Below are 15719 nucleotides of genomic sequence, written 5' to 3' on the forward strand. Positions count from 1 at the left end.
AAAGAGACTGTTTAGATTTCCTGCTCTGATAGAATAATGCCTACAGAGTCTGTGTCCTCAACACCACCCCCCGCCACCGCCACCACCACCACCACCACCACCACCCCAACCTGTGACTGCATTAAGTGGCAAAGGGGAATTCAAGTTGCAGATGGATTAAAGTCGCTAATCAGCTGATTTAAGATCAGCGAGATTGTTCTGGATTATCCAGGCGGGCCCAGTGTGATCACAGGGATCCTTACAGATGTGGAAGAGGAAGGGAGGCAGGAAAGGGATCTGAAGGTGCTTTGCTGCTAACCTCTCAGATGGAAGAAGGAGCTGCGAGCCAAGGAGTACAGGCAACCTTAGAAGCTGGTGGGGCAAGGAAATCTCATCTTCAGAAAGTTGTCAACACCTTGATTTTTTTTTTTTAAGTCCAATGACACCCATTCTAGACTCCTGAACTATGGGAACTGTAAGATAAGAAATCTGTTTCAAGCCACTTAAGTTGGTGGTAACTTGTTATAGCAGCCACAGAAAACTAACAAACCTCAACTCAAGGTCTTGTTATAGATGGCTGTTGCCACCAGGTTGCTTAGTAGTAATGACCTCTGATACTTTCTTTGCCATCAGGGCAGTGGAGAGTGGCTCTTACACTCTCACCTGGAGGGGGTTGGACTGTGGTCCTTCTTCAGTGAGTACTTGTGCACCCCCCATGTGCCAGCATCTGCTCCAGGAGCTTGGGATGGGTCTCTGGGTCAAAAACAGCAAGATTTGTGCCCTCATCGAGATGCATTCTAGGTGCCTCATGCCCCTGACCTATGTGAGGGCAGAGACTTCGTGTCCAGACACTCAGCCAGGCAGAGGGTCACTGCTACATGATTGTGAATAGCAGTGACTTCCCTGGAAAAAGACCGGTTTGTTTCCTATTTGACTACTTCTTGGAAGGCTAGAGTTTTAGCCAACATACTTATACTTAGTTTTCAGGTTGTTTGGAAATGATTCTTTAGGACTAATAGTACATGTTTAATACAATAATATTTGCTAGTGCACAGCTGACTGCTGCTGGATGTCAATTCTTGTGAGTGCAGAGTTCTCGCATATATTTTTAGATCTCCAAATAACCAGTCATCACAAAAAGAATAGTTTGTTTTATGACTTTAATAACATATATGATATACACTTTGTTTGGAAAGCCTAACAAGGGGGTTAGTCTGATGATTGACTGATTCTCTAGTTGAGACTGATTGACTGATTCCAAAAGAGAGAGAAGCAGGCCCTCTCTCCTCTGAAGGAATTTGTTTCAGAGGCAGAGTTTAGATCAAAGCACAAGTAAGACTCAGTGCTTCCTGTTCTCTTCACCTGGTGGAGAAGGAAGGAGGGGAGGAACGGATAAAACTCTAGCAGTCTGGGCAGATTACCAGGTTTGATGATGGTGGCCAGGGATGATGAGTGGGGTGTGGACATTCCCTGTTTATCACCGGTCCTTGGCAGAGGAGGGACAGTGCTTCTGTTGGTGGACACCTGGAGATTGAGTCTGGCCAGAAGAGGGGCTCTCAGAAGGCCAGTGGAGCTTTGGTGACCGGATAAGCTGTTCTTGGGTAGCCTGGTCACGTGGGGATTGACTGTAGGGCCTCCCAGGCCAAAATGAACTCCCTGGTAGCTGTGTGACTGTGGCCAAACCCAGCCACACAGTTAGATTGTCAGGGATAGCATTATTAAATTCAGGCTGTTGCATCAGTCAGGTTCCATTGCTCTCCTTGTATCTGAGGCTGGGAGGACTGTATAATTTGTCTACCAAACTGGGACATTTTTGAGAATAAAAGGGGCCCAGGTCCCCAGGTGTGAGTCAGGCGTGTGCTGGGGAAACCTGCACCTTGTCAGCCCAGCTAAGGGCAGGAAGCTTTAACCACTTTGTGGACACGCTGACCAAAAATGACTCACTACAGTGTGGCCTCTGTGTGGAAGGGTCTAGACCTTTCAGAGGAGGAGAAGGTATGACCTGGGGCCTTTTGTAAGATGCCTGTCCGCCACAGAGAGCTCTTCAACTTGGGGGTTTTAGAGCTGTTCTCTGTATATCCTTAAATATAAGGCAAAATCTATTTTTTATCCCCAAATTATGCCACCTTATATTTGAGCCCTTATAAAATCATTCTCTTATGAGAGCTGCACTCTTGATTACTTTACTTGAGCGACAAAGTTTTGTTTGCCGAAAACACGGTAGCCCAAAGGGACCTCAATTAGTTATAATTGTGGGTGCTGATAGAGGTTAATTTTTTTTTAATATTTAAGTAAAATATGTTGATTTCAAAAGGCAAAGAAGTTTAGCTCACATTTAGTAATAATTCTCAGGATTTGACACCATAATTGCAAGTCTTAGATGTGGTTATAAACTTGAAAATGTCCTAGAAATGCTTTGAAAAAACTGGTTAGACAGTGCCTTCAGAAAGTAATGTCAAAGCAGCTTTTGGAGTTTGAATACAATTAATTGCTTCATCAAATAAAACTATTAAATGAATATTAAATAAAATGTTATTCAAAACCTTTGTATAAATGATCAAATGTCAGTGGACTGTTTCATCTACATTCATAAAGACATAAATCTACAAACTGATTAAAAAAGGATTTTTTTCCCCCCCATGCATGGAGTCTTATGAGGCATCCTTGGTATTTGAGGTGTGGCGGTTATAATAGAGATGGTGTGGTAATAGCTGGGAGAAGGACATTCATCTTCTAATTGCAAGGACTCTAGGCTGGGTGAAAAATCTGATTCCTTCAGATTCCTTCAAAAATGATTGGATTTTGATTTATGGTTTCAGATGGCTGACTAGGTGTGCAGGTTCCCCTGCAGGCTCCTCAAGGCTCCGTGATGGCTGAGAGATTATTACTAAAGGCAGAAAGCAGATTGGGATCTGACTTATGACTTCACAAGGGAGGGAGCCACACTCACGGGTGTATCCTGCAGGGGCCACCCTGTGTCCACCCTGAGACCCCTCAGCTGCGGCAGGGACTGGGAGTGAGGGGTGGATCTGGAGGTGAAGGTCTGAAGGCTGGACCGCAGGTGCCAGGTAACACCTTCATTCCCGTCTCTCTCGAGTATGGAATGCTGGCAGTTAACACTATGGCAAAACAAAACATAGTACTTTTTTTGAGGGGGAAAGGGGATGGAAATGTTGACAGGTACATGTTTTACAAAGCTTAAATGATTATGTCTCAGAGATAAGAATGGACTCTTGTAGACATAAGTGACACAGTTATGGTATTTGAGAAACAGCTAAGGAAAGCTAGGTTTCCTTAGTGTGAATGTGACACCCTAGGAATTCAGCCTTCTTCCTCTGGCTTTGGGGCTTCCCAGGTGGCACTAGTGGTAAAGAACTTGCCTGCCAATGCAGGAGACACGTGCTCCATCCCTGGGTTGGGAAGACCCCGTGGAGGAGGGCATGGCAACCCACTCCAGTACTCTTGCCTGGAGAATCCCATGAACAGAGGAGCCTAGCAGGCTACAGTCCATAGGGGTGCAAAGAGTCCGACACAACTTAAGCGACTTAGCACACCTCTAGCATTGAAGACGGGTTTTCAGTCATGACAGCAGCTGCCTACTCACTCAGCCTAAAGTGACTCCTCTGTCAGCAGGCCCCACCCAGAACTCCCTTTCAGAATTCCTGATCGAGGTGAGACGGAGCCAAAAACTGACCTTTTTTAGACAAGAGCAGAGCAAGGGAAACAAGGATTATCAGACATGTGATGAGAGCTGGCAGCATAAAAGGGAATGCCTGAAGTAAACCAGAAGGAAAATTGGAAGAAAATCCAGAAGCAGAAAGAACAGAGGGGGAAAAACCCTTCTAGGTAAAATGTTTAGAATTTTGAGGATATGTTAATTCACAAAATAAGAATAGGGTGCATTGTTATGTGAAAGGCACAATCCATCAAAGAGCTTTTGGACACTACAAATTTAATTGCTGAAACTTAAAAATTAGAAATACTAGAAAATCAAATCTCAGAACTATAAAGAGGGAAGGAAAAGGTAAAGATTAATCCAGGAGGTCCGACACCTGACTAGCTAACAGAGGTTCCAGAGAGAATAGAAAATGGAATGAGTGACATAATGGATGCACCATGAGAATTCTCTGGAACTTGACGTCCTAGCTCTGTAGATTGAAAGAAGCCACACAGCACATGGTGAGTAAGTAATGGTTCGACATAGGTACTGTTGTTGTGCTGTTGGGAATGCCTCGGATAAAATGCAGAGCCTAAAAGTCGCCTTTAAGAAATGAAAATAGGACTTAACGTCAGAATTTTCATTGACAACACTGGATTCTAGAATAATTAGAGCACTAATGTCAATGTTCTGAAGAATGTGTTGTCCAACCTAGATCCTACACCCAAGCTCTCAGTCAAGAGCAGAGCAAAATAACATTTCTGAATATGCAGCGACTCAGTTTACCCATCATGTACTGTTCTTTAGGATGATATTTAAGAAAATCAAATAAGAGGAAAACATGAGCTCCTAGCTCAAAGGAGACCAACTTGAGAGGGCAATGAAAGGAAGGGCTAGGATGACCCCGTATAACAGCCAGAAATGACTCTGACCTTGCTTCTAGAAGAACACTCAGGAGCTCCAAGGGCCCTGAGGAGGACATCTGAGCAAAGACAGCTCCTGACTTCCACCCAAGGTATGACTGGGAGGTTAGAAACCATAGCGGTTGGAATGGAAGCAAACAACGGAAGGGGAAATAAAGGTCATGAGAACGCCAAGGAAAGCAGAAGTCGTGGTCCAAATGTCAGGCACACCAAACAATTGATAGAATGTAAGGAAAGCAAGTCTGCGTGACCTTGATGCTAGGAACAATACCCTTGGGGGCCAAGAGCTTTTCTCAGATTTTATTTATATTTTCCTTTGGCTGCACAGACACTTTGTTGCAGCAGCACAGGCTTCTCTGGTTGTGTGTGTTCTAGGGCGTAGGTTCAAGAGCTGTGGAGTCTTATCCACTGGACCGCCAGGGACATCCCCAAGAGCTTCTGATAGTCGTGCCTGATAGAGAGTAATTTCAACGCTGTTTGGTTCAGCACTGAATAACATTTACCTGGCTATAGAAAAGAACAGGTGACCAAACTGGTTACAACACAAAATGTAAATGGGAATGGTTCTGATAATAGTGTAAAAATAGGATTTAGAGAAACCAAGAGGAAAGTTGGGGAAACAGTGCTGATAGAATCATATTCTTAACTGGGGAATGGAAAATTTTTTTTGTCAAAAGTTGATGAAGGAAAAACAAAAGTTAAAATACATTACTTGAAACATAAAGGGTAGCAAATAGAAGAAATAATGTAGTTATTAAACACAGGAGGGAAAGTAGCTCATAGTTTAAGCTCTCTCTTTTTCCTATTGTGACATCAACAGTTAATTGCCTAAAACTGATAAATTGAGAAATAAATGTATCAGCATAATATCTAGAGTTACAGAGTTTTTTAAAAAATCCAGAATTAAAAAGGAGTTTGCCCGGAGAGTAGGGTCTTGGGATGAATGTGGAATCTGTTGCTCTCTACTGTAAATTCTTTCATTTTTATTTCTTGCCATTTGTCATTATTACTGTTAAAAATTAAGGACTGAACTCGAAGATGGGCTAAATGTAGAGGTGACAGTTGAATTCTTAATGTCATCTTCTAATTTAAGGCTTAATTTGGACAAACTAAGAAGGCTGTGTTTTAAGTTAAGCAATAATAGTGTCCTTGTTCTAATGAAGCAGTATTTCACATTTCCTGGGACAAAGTTGCATAGCTAGAGACAGAATCTTTAATCCTTGAGGAAATGAATTAGTGCCAAAAACAATGAAGCAAAGCTGCTATTGTCCTTAGAGTTTTAAAAGTACCCCAGTGTTGAGAACTTTTGATTGCTTTATTAATAGTTATGCAAAAGTATACCGACTCTATTTGGGAGAGAACTTGACTATAGGAAACAGGAGTAAGGCTTATTTGAAGTTTGAAATAATTTTGTGATTAGCATGATAGGGTCCTGGATCTTTGTGCCAAGAATTTTGATCTAGACTCCAAAGACCTGAATTTATGTTACTGCCACAGTTGTGTAGTTTGACATTGTATTTCAGTATTTCAAATTTTATTTCTCATCTTTAAAGATGATGTGGCTTTGCACATTTTGAGTTTTGTATCTTACAGGTAGGTTTCCAATATGTTAGAATCCCAAGGCGGTTTTTATGTCAGTACAGCTTGAAAACAGTGGAGGTGATCATCTACTGGCCCTGTGGAAAGCAATTTGGGAAGTAATTTTTCTTGTTCATTTTGGTGTCTAAAACAATCTAAGTTCAAACTCAGACTCTTGCCCTTCCTTGATTACAGTTTTTCTTTTGACCTGATAAGGGAATAGGTTTCTTGGACCGTGTTCTGTTAATTTCCACCATTTCCCTTTGAAGGCCATAACTTTTAGGTCCCTTGATCCCTGTCACTCTGAATGTGAGTTGCTACCGTACTTCTGAATTCTTCTACTCATCCTGGGTGGGTCAGTAAGAAGAGCAGCCACTGCTGCTGCTGCTGCTTAAAGGAAAATGAACGGCCTGGCAGCTGCTGCCTGGGTCCTAGGAGTTGCTGTGGGGCATCCAGGCAATGCCCAGACTGCCTGCTGCTCACTAAAACCAGCTTCACAGGGGGCAAAAAAGTAGGATTTGAGCAGAAAGTGGATTTGGATGCGGCCCGAGTCTTCCCCCCAGATTCAAGCTGCCCCTCCTAGAGCTGCACTTGCTGTGCTATCCTAGGAGCTGGCTGGTTCTGATTGGCTTAGGCCAGTGCCCAGGTCCTAAAAGACTTAATTAGGAAGTAGAGGGGTTGCACCAGGCCAATGTCATTGACTGGGTACATACAGCTCTGTTTTCATTTCTTTGTCCTTGCCAGGCATAGCCTTAGCGAATGGGTTGTGATCTTTTGTGACGAAGGCTGGTTCTAAGCAGAAATCAGAATTTGCTTAGTTCCTGAACAAACAAGGGCAACTTTACCTTGAGGATTAAGACACCTGTCTGTTGTTGACTTTGATGCGGGGGAGGGGGGGTACCAGGTTCTTCCATCAAAGTGCTTCCTTACCTTTTCTAGGACTCTGATATTATCTGACTGAGCTCCACCTGCCCTCCCCTTTGTTTTCCTGATTTTCCTCTAAGTGTGGGTTTCACGGAATGGGGTGCAGTTACAGCAGGGACCTGGGAGAAAGGACAGGGCTGGGAACACAGGAGACAATGTGACAACTGTTTTCCAGAGGCACGTTTCTCTCGTTGTGTCAAGTTTTCTTTTCCTTCCGTGTTGTCCCCCCACCCCAAAATCTTCTATAGGAGCTTGGCATTTATAGCACAAGGGAAATTTTTGCTGCCACAGCTCCTATAACCAGCCAGCAAACTGGAGTTGAAGGGCCAGTCTGTCATGCTTGTGTGTTAGAGGGTCAGGGAAACTGGAAATCTGCAGGTACCTAGAGGCAGAAGTCCTCCCAGGTAGCTGGGGGGTGGGGGTGGGGTCGTGGCCGGAAGGAGCTGGAGGGAGCAGCTTGATCTGAAGGATTGTCTGTGTAAATGGAACAATCTCCGCAGCATTGTCAACAACAGGAAACCCGGAAGCACCTGTTGGGCTACAGGGTTGGCGGAAGCCAGCCTGCTCGGCAGGTGCGCCTCTGTGGCCCTTTGCACCAGAACCTGGAGCTCTACAGACCAGGATGCCCATCCCCTTCTTGTTGCATTGCCGATTCTTATGCCTCCATTAACTCTGGCTCCTTCCCTGTCAGCCTTTGCACGTGCTATGCCCCTCACCGGGCCACCTCCAGCTCCTGACATCTCTAGGTGACACTTCCTTGGGGCAGATTTAGCGCCCTCTGGACCAGGCACAGCACTCTGCCCCACCGTGGCATGGCTTCTACCTCCCTGCAATTTAAAGATAATGGATCTGGCTTCTGCAGGGCCAGGGTTGGGCAAGGACAGGGGGCAATTCTTACTCATCCTAGGAGGCTCTTAAATGTTTGTGGAATGAATAAACGAAGGAATGAGCAAGGCCGGTCAACTGGAAATAACAAGCCCAATACCTGCCTTTGGGATAGCTTGCCAGGCTCCTTGGGCGGGGATGAGGAGAGGAAGTGGTCAGAGAAGATACACTGTAATAACCTTGGAACTCCTGGCCTGCTCTTTCCCGCCTTTCCCTTGGAGTCATCATTACCTTTATAGGAAATCTCCTCCGGACCTTCACCCCACCCAGCTGCAAAAATGCTCCGCCTTCCCTCACACTTTCTGAATTGGTCTTAAATCTGTCAGGAAAGGAAACCGGTTTTGTTTCAGTGTTTCACTTGTGTAGGTTTTGCCCTTCCAGCTGGACTGTAAACACCTGAGAAATCCTGGGTTTTATTTCCTAGGAAGCAATTTAAAGGAATGGAGAGAACATGGCTCCAAAGTAGTTTTTTCCCTGACTCTCAGCTACCTAGGAGACCTTAGGGGAGAGTACTTGCCCTCCTCCCAAAAGCCTCTGTTCTCATCTGTAGAGTTAGAGGGCTGAACACATTCTCCAGTGCTTCCAGTGCCCACATGCTGTGCTTCTGACCCCAGCAGTTTGCTTATCCCTCCCAGTACCTGGACAGGGTTCCGTCTTCACCCTTGCTGAGTCACTGAACTTGTTCACTCACAGGGTCTAGGCTAGTTGACCTTGCAGCTCTTGGTCTCAATCCCTGGGATCAAGCAAGGATGATGTTAACGAAATAGGTGTGGGATAGCAGCCCTTGGCCTTGCTCTGCCCAGAAGTCCTGCCCAGTGTCTCTTCCAGTTCTGTACCTTGGAGTGTGCCACTTCATCCTGTAAATGCTGGACAGATTGGAGGTAGAGGCTGATGGTGCTGCCATCCGAGGGGCTGGGGGGAAGGATGGTGCTAGGGCTCCGGGTTCACATGTGAGTGAGTCTGCCAGTGTTCAGTAAGGTCTGCTTCACTGGCTCTCCCTGGCAGAGTCTGGCAGCCCTCTCTGTTTTCTCAGTGCATTTTTATTCCTTGTACCTACTGCACTGCATTGGTTTTAAAAGAAAGTATGTTAAATCCTTTATTGGGATCATAGCAAAGACAAAAGCAATAAGGCCTGTCTGTCATTGAGCTGGGAGAGGGTGGTATAATTATTTGTCTTAGTTTTTGTTATTTGCATCTGAGAGTTACGAGTTTCTTGAAGGCCAGGATTGGCTTTTCTGTTTTGGGAGTTGGCTGTTGGTTTACATTTGTGTTCCCAGCTGTTTTTCCCAGCTCTAGCCTGGTTGCTCTTTCAGCTCTGTTTCTCTCTATCCAGTGTCTGGTGTATATCCTTTTCTCTTTATTTCTTTTCCTTGTTGTCAGTTAGCCAGACCCCAAAGACTGTAAAACTGATGGTAGTTAAGATATTAGCAACCGAAAGACCTAAACAGATGTTTCTACAAAGAAGACATATAGATGGCCAATCTCAACATTGGTCATTACTAGAGAAATGCAAATCAAAACCACAATGAGATGTCACCTCACACTTGTCGGAATGGCCATCATTAAAAAGTCTACAAACAATAAATGCTAGAGAGGGTGTGGAGAAAAGGAAACCGCTCTTGCACTGTTGGTGGGAATGTAAATTGATATAGTCCCTATGGAAATGGTATGGAGATTCCTTAAAAAACTAGGAATAAAACCAGCATATGACCCAGCAATCCCACTTCTAGGCATAAATCCTGCGGAAACCAGGGCTGAAGAAGGCACGTGTATCCCATTGTTCATTTGTTCATTGTAGCACTATTTACAATAGCTAGAACATGGAAGCAACCTGGATGCCCATTGACACATGAATGGATAAAGAAGTTGTGGTACATATACACAATGGAATATTACTTAGCTATAAAAAGGAACACATTTGAGTCAGTTCTGATGAGGTGGATGAACCTAGAACCTATCATACAAAGTGAAGTGAGTCAGAAAGAGAAAGATAAACATCGTATTCTAATGCACATATACTAAATCTAGAAAAATGGTACTGAAGAATTTATTTACAGGACAGCAGTGGAGAAACAGACATAGAGAATAGACTATGGACATGGGGAGAGGGGAGGAGAGAGTGAGATGTATGGAAAGAGTAACGTGGAAACTTACGTTACCATATGTAAAATAGGTAGCCAACAGAATTTGCTGTATGGCTCAGGAAACTCAAAAGCAGCTCTCTATCAACCTAGAGGGGTGGGATGGGGAGGGAGATGGGAGGGGGGTTCAACAGGGAGGGGATATATGTATACCCATGGTTGATTCATGTTGAGGTTTGACAGAAAACAACAAAATTCTGTAAAGCAATTATCCTTCAATTAAAAAAATAAAGGCATTAGCAAAAGAACACAGCAGAAAGATAGTGGATCTTTAAAGATCCCATTGGCTGAGAAGCAGTCAGCTTTTAAGGATTGTGGGTTTAGCTTAGAATCCTGTCTTACTGGAGGTGGCAAGAACCGTGAGGTGGGAGGGGAGAGGGAGCATTGTGGTGCCTACTGCATAGAAGGTACTCTCAGACCATCCCTGAATCCTTGGTGGAGACTGATTGGATGATAGAAGAGCTTGTCAAGATGACCAAGTACCAGAAAGTGAGAATTGATGCAGAAAGAGGCTACAAAACAGTAATTCAGTCGAGCTGTGTCTCGGGCAAAGATTTGGTTCCAAATCTAAATTGTTAAAAGGTAAACTGAGGCATATTAAAAACTTGACAAGTTTATTTGAGCAGAAATCAGTGCAAACCTAGCAGTGTCGAACCAGCAGGAGCAGGGAAAGACACAGAAAGTAAGGACAGTAAGGAAGCAAAGCGAGGAAATGATTCGATTGGCTTACCGTCTGGGTGCGCCTGTTTGTGATCGGTTGCCCTTGGGTTTGGTTTTGTAACCTTGAGACATTTACAGGCTGGGATTTCAGTTTGCTTCCATAGGCTGCCATAGCCTTAGACCCACCTCAGTCCAGTGGCCACCTGGTTTAATCAACTAAACAGTATATAAACTGGAAACCTGGGGGATATTCAAAAATTACCTTTGAACCCTGCGCCCCCACCCTAAGAAGACACAGTGTTAGAAACAGACGTATTATCATTTCAGTTTAATGTGACCATTTTTCTCCCCCAGTGAGGGAGTGTTTGTTTTGTCTGAGTTCCTTGTGATGTCCTTGGCTTAGGTGTAGGGGGCAAGCTCTGTGGAAAGTGTCTTCTAAAACACCAGACTCGTGCCCGGCAGCGAGCTGCTGATACTGTGAGAGACAGGCGTATCTTTCACCTGTTTCAACAACCCCTCTTCTTGTGCTTTACTTGCATCTTTGTTTGTGTGCCACGGGCTCTGCCTTTGTTCTCTCTCACCACCTAAACTGAGAGAATTAGGCGGCTTTTTGACAAGAGAATAATTCCAGTATCTCTTGGCTCTGTCTCTAAATGTTAAATGCATATTCAGCTCAAATCTCCAAATTCTCTGTTTCGTCAACAGATTGCTCGTGGGGGCTCCCCGTGCAGTGGCCCTTCCACTGCAGAAGGCCAACAGAACAGGAGGCTTGTACAGCTGCGACATCACCTCCCGGGGGCCGTGCACGCGAATTGAATTTGATAACGACGGTGTGTTCTGTGCTTGCTCAGTGTTCCTTTGGCCAACCCACTTGGCCTTTCCAAGAGGAAGGAAAGAGGGGGACAAGCATTTATTCTTGGAGAGGAGGCCTCTCTTAATTGCATGGGCCTTGACTGTTTCTTGCTTGTCCTGAAAACATTTACTTTTTAAGTCACTTTGGCTGCCCTGTTTTTGCTGTCTCCCCAACCCTGGTTTCCAAACTGGTATGGTGTATTGATATTGCCACCTAGTGATGTGTTGAGGTTCTACAGGAGACTGTTGAAAAATGGTTCAGAAAATTGAATGTGTATCCTGTACTCAGCAGCCAAAAGTTCTCATTTGCTGTTAAAATATTAGGGAGAAAGGCTGTTAAATATAAGATCTCTCTAAAATGAGAGCTGGACGACATGGATAAAATTTCCCTACTGTCTCAGATAGAGGCTTGTTTTGTATAGACTGTGTGGTAGGCAGAGCAATTGGTGTCCTGAGAAGCTGCAGCCAAGCCTAACTTGGCATTCTTGGTCGACGCAGATTTGCAGCTTCATGTTTATGTTCTTCTCTTGTTTGTTTTTTTTTTTTAATCTTTTTAGCAACAATTTTTTTTAACTGATTGGAAAATAATGTATGTTAATTGTGAGAAATCTGTAAATAACATTGAACTATAAAGAAAGAAACCCAAACCCACAGATAATGTAGAGATAATCCCTATTTATTTAACATTTTGGCATTTTTCCTTCTGCCTACCTAAAGTTGTTTAATTTTGATCTTTTCGTAATGATTCAAAATTGAAAATCATGCCTGCCTTCTCATTAAGGAAGGCAAAATTTTGGATGTAGGGTTATACAGTAGGCTCAAACTGATGCTGAAGAGCACATGATGAGATTTTTGGTTTCCCTCTCTCCTTTTTGGAAGGAGGAGGTAAAAATAAATATATCACTTTACTTTTTTTCATCAATAGAAAGATAGAAAGTGGATCTGAGGCCTTGTTTTCCCATCTCCAGTAAAGAAAAGCAGAGTTCATGCTATTAGGTAACACATTTGAGGGTATGTAGAGAAGTAACTCCCTTTTTGTTAGTTTGGAGGGTCTTTTCTGTGCTTGGGACTCTGGGTGTCAGAAGGTGAGGGGCCACCAGGTAGAATTATATATTTTATGTAAAGAATTTGGTGAAACATTCATACCAATAACCACTCACCTGTTTTCTTAAGATGGAAAGTAATTTTTATGGATTGAGTAACTGCACTTACTAAGTACTTAGACTTAGAATCAAGGCAGTTTAGAAGCTGTTTCTTACATTTTTGGTCATTAATTGGTTCATGGCCTGTTGCAGTAGCTTTGAAGTCCTAGCTGTGTGTGTGACCTATGCTGCTTTCTCCACAGCTGACCCTTCATCAGAAAGCAAGGAAGATCAGTGGATGGGAGTCACTGTCCAAAGCCAGGGTCCAGGCGGCAAAGTTGTGGTAAGTATAGAGAGATGTGTCCATTCCGCGCTGAGTGCCTGTTGTGTGCTAGTGCTGGGCTTATAGCAGTGAACAGAGCAGACAGCTTCCGCCTGCCTAGAGTGTACATTCTAGAAAACTGACTGCTATACAGCAGGAATTGATGTCAAGAGGAAATCAAACCATTACTTTTTCTGTGATTCCTGATTTACTTTGAAACGGCTCTACAAGCTGCTTTTCCTTATAACGTTTAGATCCAAAAACCTTACTTAAAAGCCTTTACTGAATGTCCCTACAACTTTAGGTGGTCTTGAAAAAGCAAAGCAAAACCGTACATGGTTTTTGTCCCAGGAACTATGCAGCTATTATAGATGAGTTACAAAAATATGGGAATGGCCATGCAAAGTAAGGATCAGATCATCCGTACATGGTTTTTGTCCTAGGAACTATGCAGCTATTATAGATGAGTTACAAAAATATGGGAATGGCCATGCAAAGTAAGCATCAGATCATTTTAAACTCTTTATTTTCTGGGCTACTTCAGATAGAAGTGGTAGCCGAGAAAAAAGGGTTGTTTGATGGAATGTGTTAGGTGGCCTTGGAGGTGCCAGACTGGATCACGATGAAATTTCCGTCTCTTTCAAAATCTGGTTGCTGTAACAAATTTGTGTAGAATTTTGAGAAAAATGAGAATTTTACCAAGTATTGAATTTTTACATCTGAGGAGATGCATTATAGGATATTGACTTGGACATTGTAAAGTATTTTTAGCCTGTGTTATATGGAGGGTGGCCATGAATACCCATATGTGAAAATTAGAGTTTATTTAGTCTCTCCCGGCAGTATGATTTTTCTCTGCCTTTTTAAAAGGCTTCTCTCTGCCTTTGAAAATAAACTTAATCTCAGAGTTTAAAGAATAAGTTAAGATAGGATTGATTATGAGGAAATAGTATGGATAAAAGGAAAATGCCTTTGTTTTAGCCCAATTCCTGTGAAAATATGTCCATGATTTCTCTCCCCTGGAACATGTTCCTTCTTTTCATGAATACACACAAGGTTTATGTAGCCACTAAAAGCCAATTAAATTGAGAAGATGAAATAAGGTGTTTCCCATTGTTTATGTGACAGGTAAATTTACACATAAATTGCCTGTGAATTGCAGACTGTTGTCGTTTAAACACAGTCGTATGTGTGCATGTGTGCTAAGTTGCTTCAGTCGTGTGCGACCCTGTGGACTGTAGCCCACCAGGCTCCTCTGTCCATGGGATTCTCCAGGCAAGAATACTAGAGTGGGTTGCCACGCCCTCCAGGGAATCCTCCTGACCCAGGGATCAAACCTGCATCTCTCATGTTTCCTGCATTAGCAGGCAGGTTCTTTACCACTAGCGCCACCTGGGAAGTCCCACTAAGTCATATCCAACTCTTTTGCGCCCGCATGGACTGTAGCCTGCTAGGCTCCTCTGTCCATGGCATTTCCCAGGCAAGAATACTGGAGTGGGTTACCATTTCCTTCTCCAGGGGATTACAGATTGGCCTTCAGTATTTAGATTGCAGCATTATTCTCTGGGTGACGGTAAGACAGAAGTCCTGTGCTAGATAATGGTCTCCTTCTGGCAACTTTGGGGAATATTTGCTGGTTTTCTGACCTGGTCTCAGGATGAGGGCACATTTAACATCCCATTTAGAATTAACCTCTTGATTGTTGACAATTTCATTGGTTTGTAGTGAAAAACGTCAGGTTTGCCAACACATATGAGCTACTTTATTCATCTGCTTGCAGACATGTGCTCATCGATATGAAAAAAGACAACATGTTAATACGAAGCAGGAATCCCGAGACATCTTTGGAAGGTGCTACGTCCTAAGTCAGAATCTCAGGATTGAAGATGATATGGATGGAGGAGACTGGAGTTTTTGTGATGGCCGGTTGAGAGGTCATGAAAAATTTGGTTCTTGCCAGCAAGGTGTAGCAGCTACTTTTACTAAAGACTTCCATTACATTGCGTTTGGAGCCCCAGGCACTTACAACTGGAAAGGTATGCTGGATATTTATAGAAATGGAGATGAGAATGGCTGCGTAATTTCTGCCTATGCACCATGATTTAGTACATTTAAAATTAAAACAGAATATATCATAAGGCATTTTTTATATTATAGAAGTAGAGTAGGATTACTAACATATCTTAATTCTGATTTTTAAAAACAATCGTCACATGTATGTTCTAAGATTTTTTTCCTTCTGCCAGCAATTTACATTCATATAACTAATTAACTTCCTTTGGTAAAAATATAGTTAGCATTAGGTTTTGCTGTTTTGTATTTGCTTATCTCATGAAAGTTTTAATTTTCACGTAGGGATCTGAAAACAGAAGAATTGAGTGGTGTTGTATACAAATAATATTGTATTGATACAGACATTTCTTTAGTCATGTATTACTTGGGCTATGTTTTGCTAATAAAGCAGGGTAGTTAGAAAGACAGATGAGAAATTAGGAAAATTTGAGATGATCGCAGATAACTTGTGGAAAGGTTATTGAATGGTATTGTTTAAATAATCTCGAGATGTAGGTGAAGGGCGCAACATTACATTTTTTGCCTGGAGGAACATGGTCAGTGCCCCTGTAATAAAAGTTCAACTTCTGAAGAAATTAAGCAGGTTTAGAAAACCGCTCTATTATAAAGGACAATTTACCTAATTCTAATTCATAGCGAAGA

At 43.0% G+C, this 15719-nt stretch overlaps 1 protein-coding gene across 1 annotated transcript in view; it reads left to right on the forward strand.

Moving 5' to 3' along the window:
* Positions 1-15719, forward strand: part of ITGA6 (integrin, alpha 6) — a gene marked incomplete at its 5' end in the record, with an annotated part of 87811 nt that overhangs the window by 29615 nt on the left and 42477 nt on the right. Inside the window, 3 exons of the mRNA XM_010843849.1 lie at positions 11454-11578; positions 12946-13025; positions 14785-15040. Coding sequence (XP_010842151.1) covers positions 11454-11578; positions 12946-13025; positions 14785-15040 — 461 coding nt within the window. The remainder of the gene's footprint in view (positions 1-11453; positions 11579-12945; positions 13026-14784; positions 15041-15719) is intronic.

The sequence above is a fragment of the Bison bison genome, unplaced genomic scaffold (genome assembly GCF_000754665.1).
Source record: "Bison bison bison isolate TAMUID 2011002044 unplaced genomic scaffold, Bison_UMD1.0 scf7180017864190, whole genome shotgun sequence".
NCBI lineage: Eukaryota > Metazoa > Chordata > Mammalia > Artiodactyla > Bovidae > Bison > Bison bison.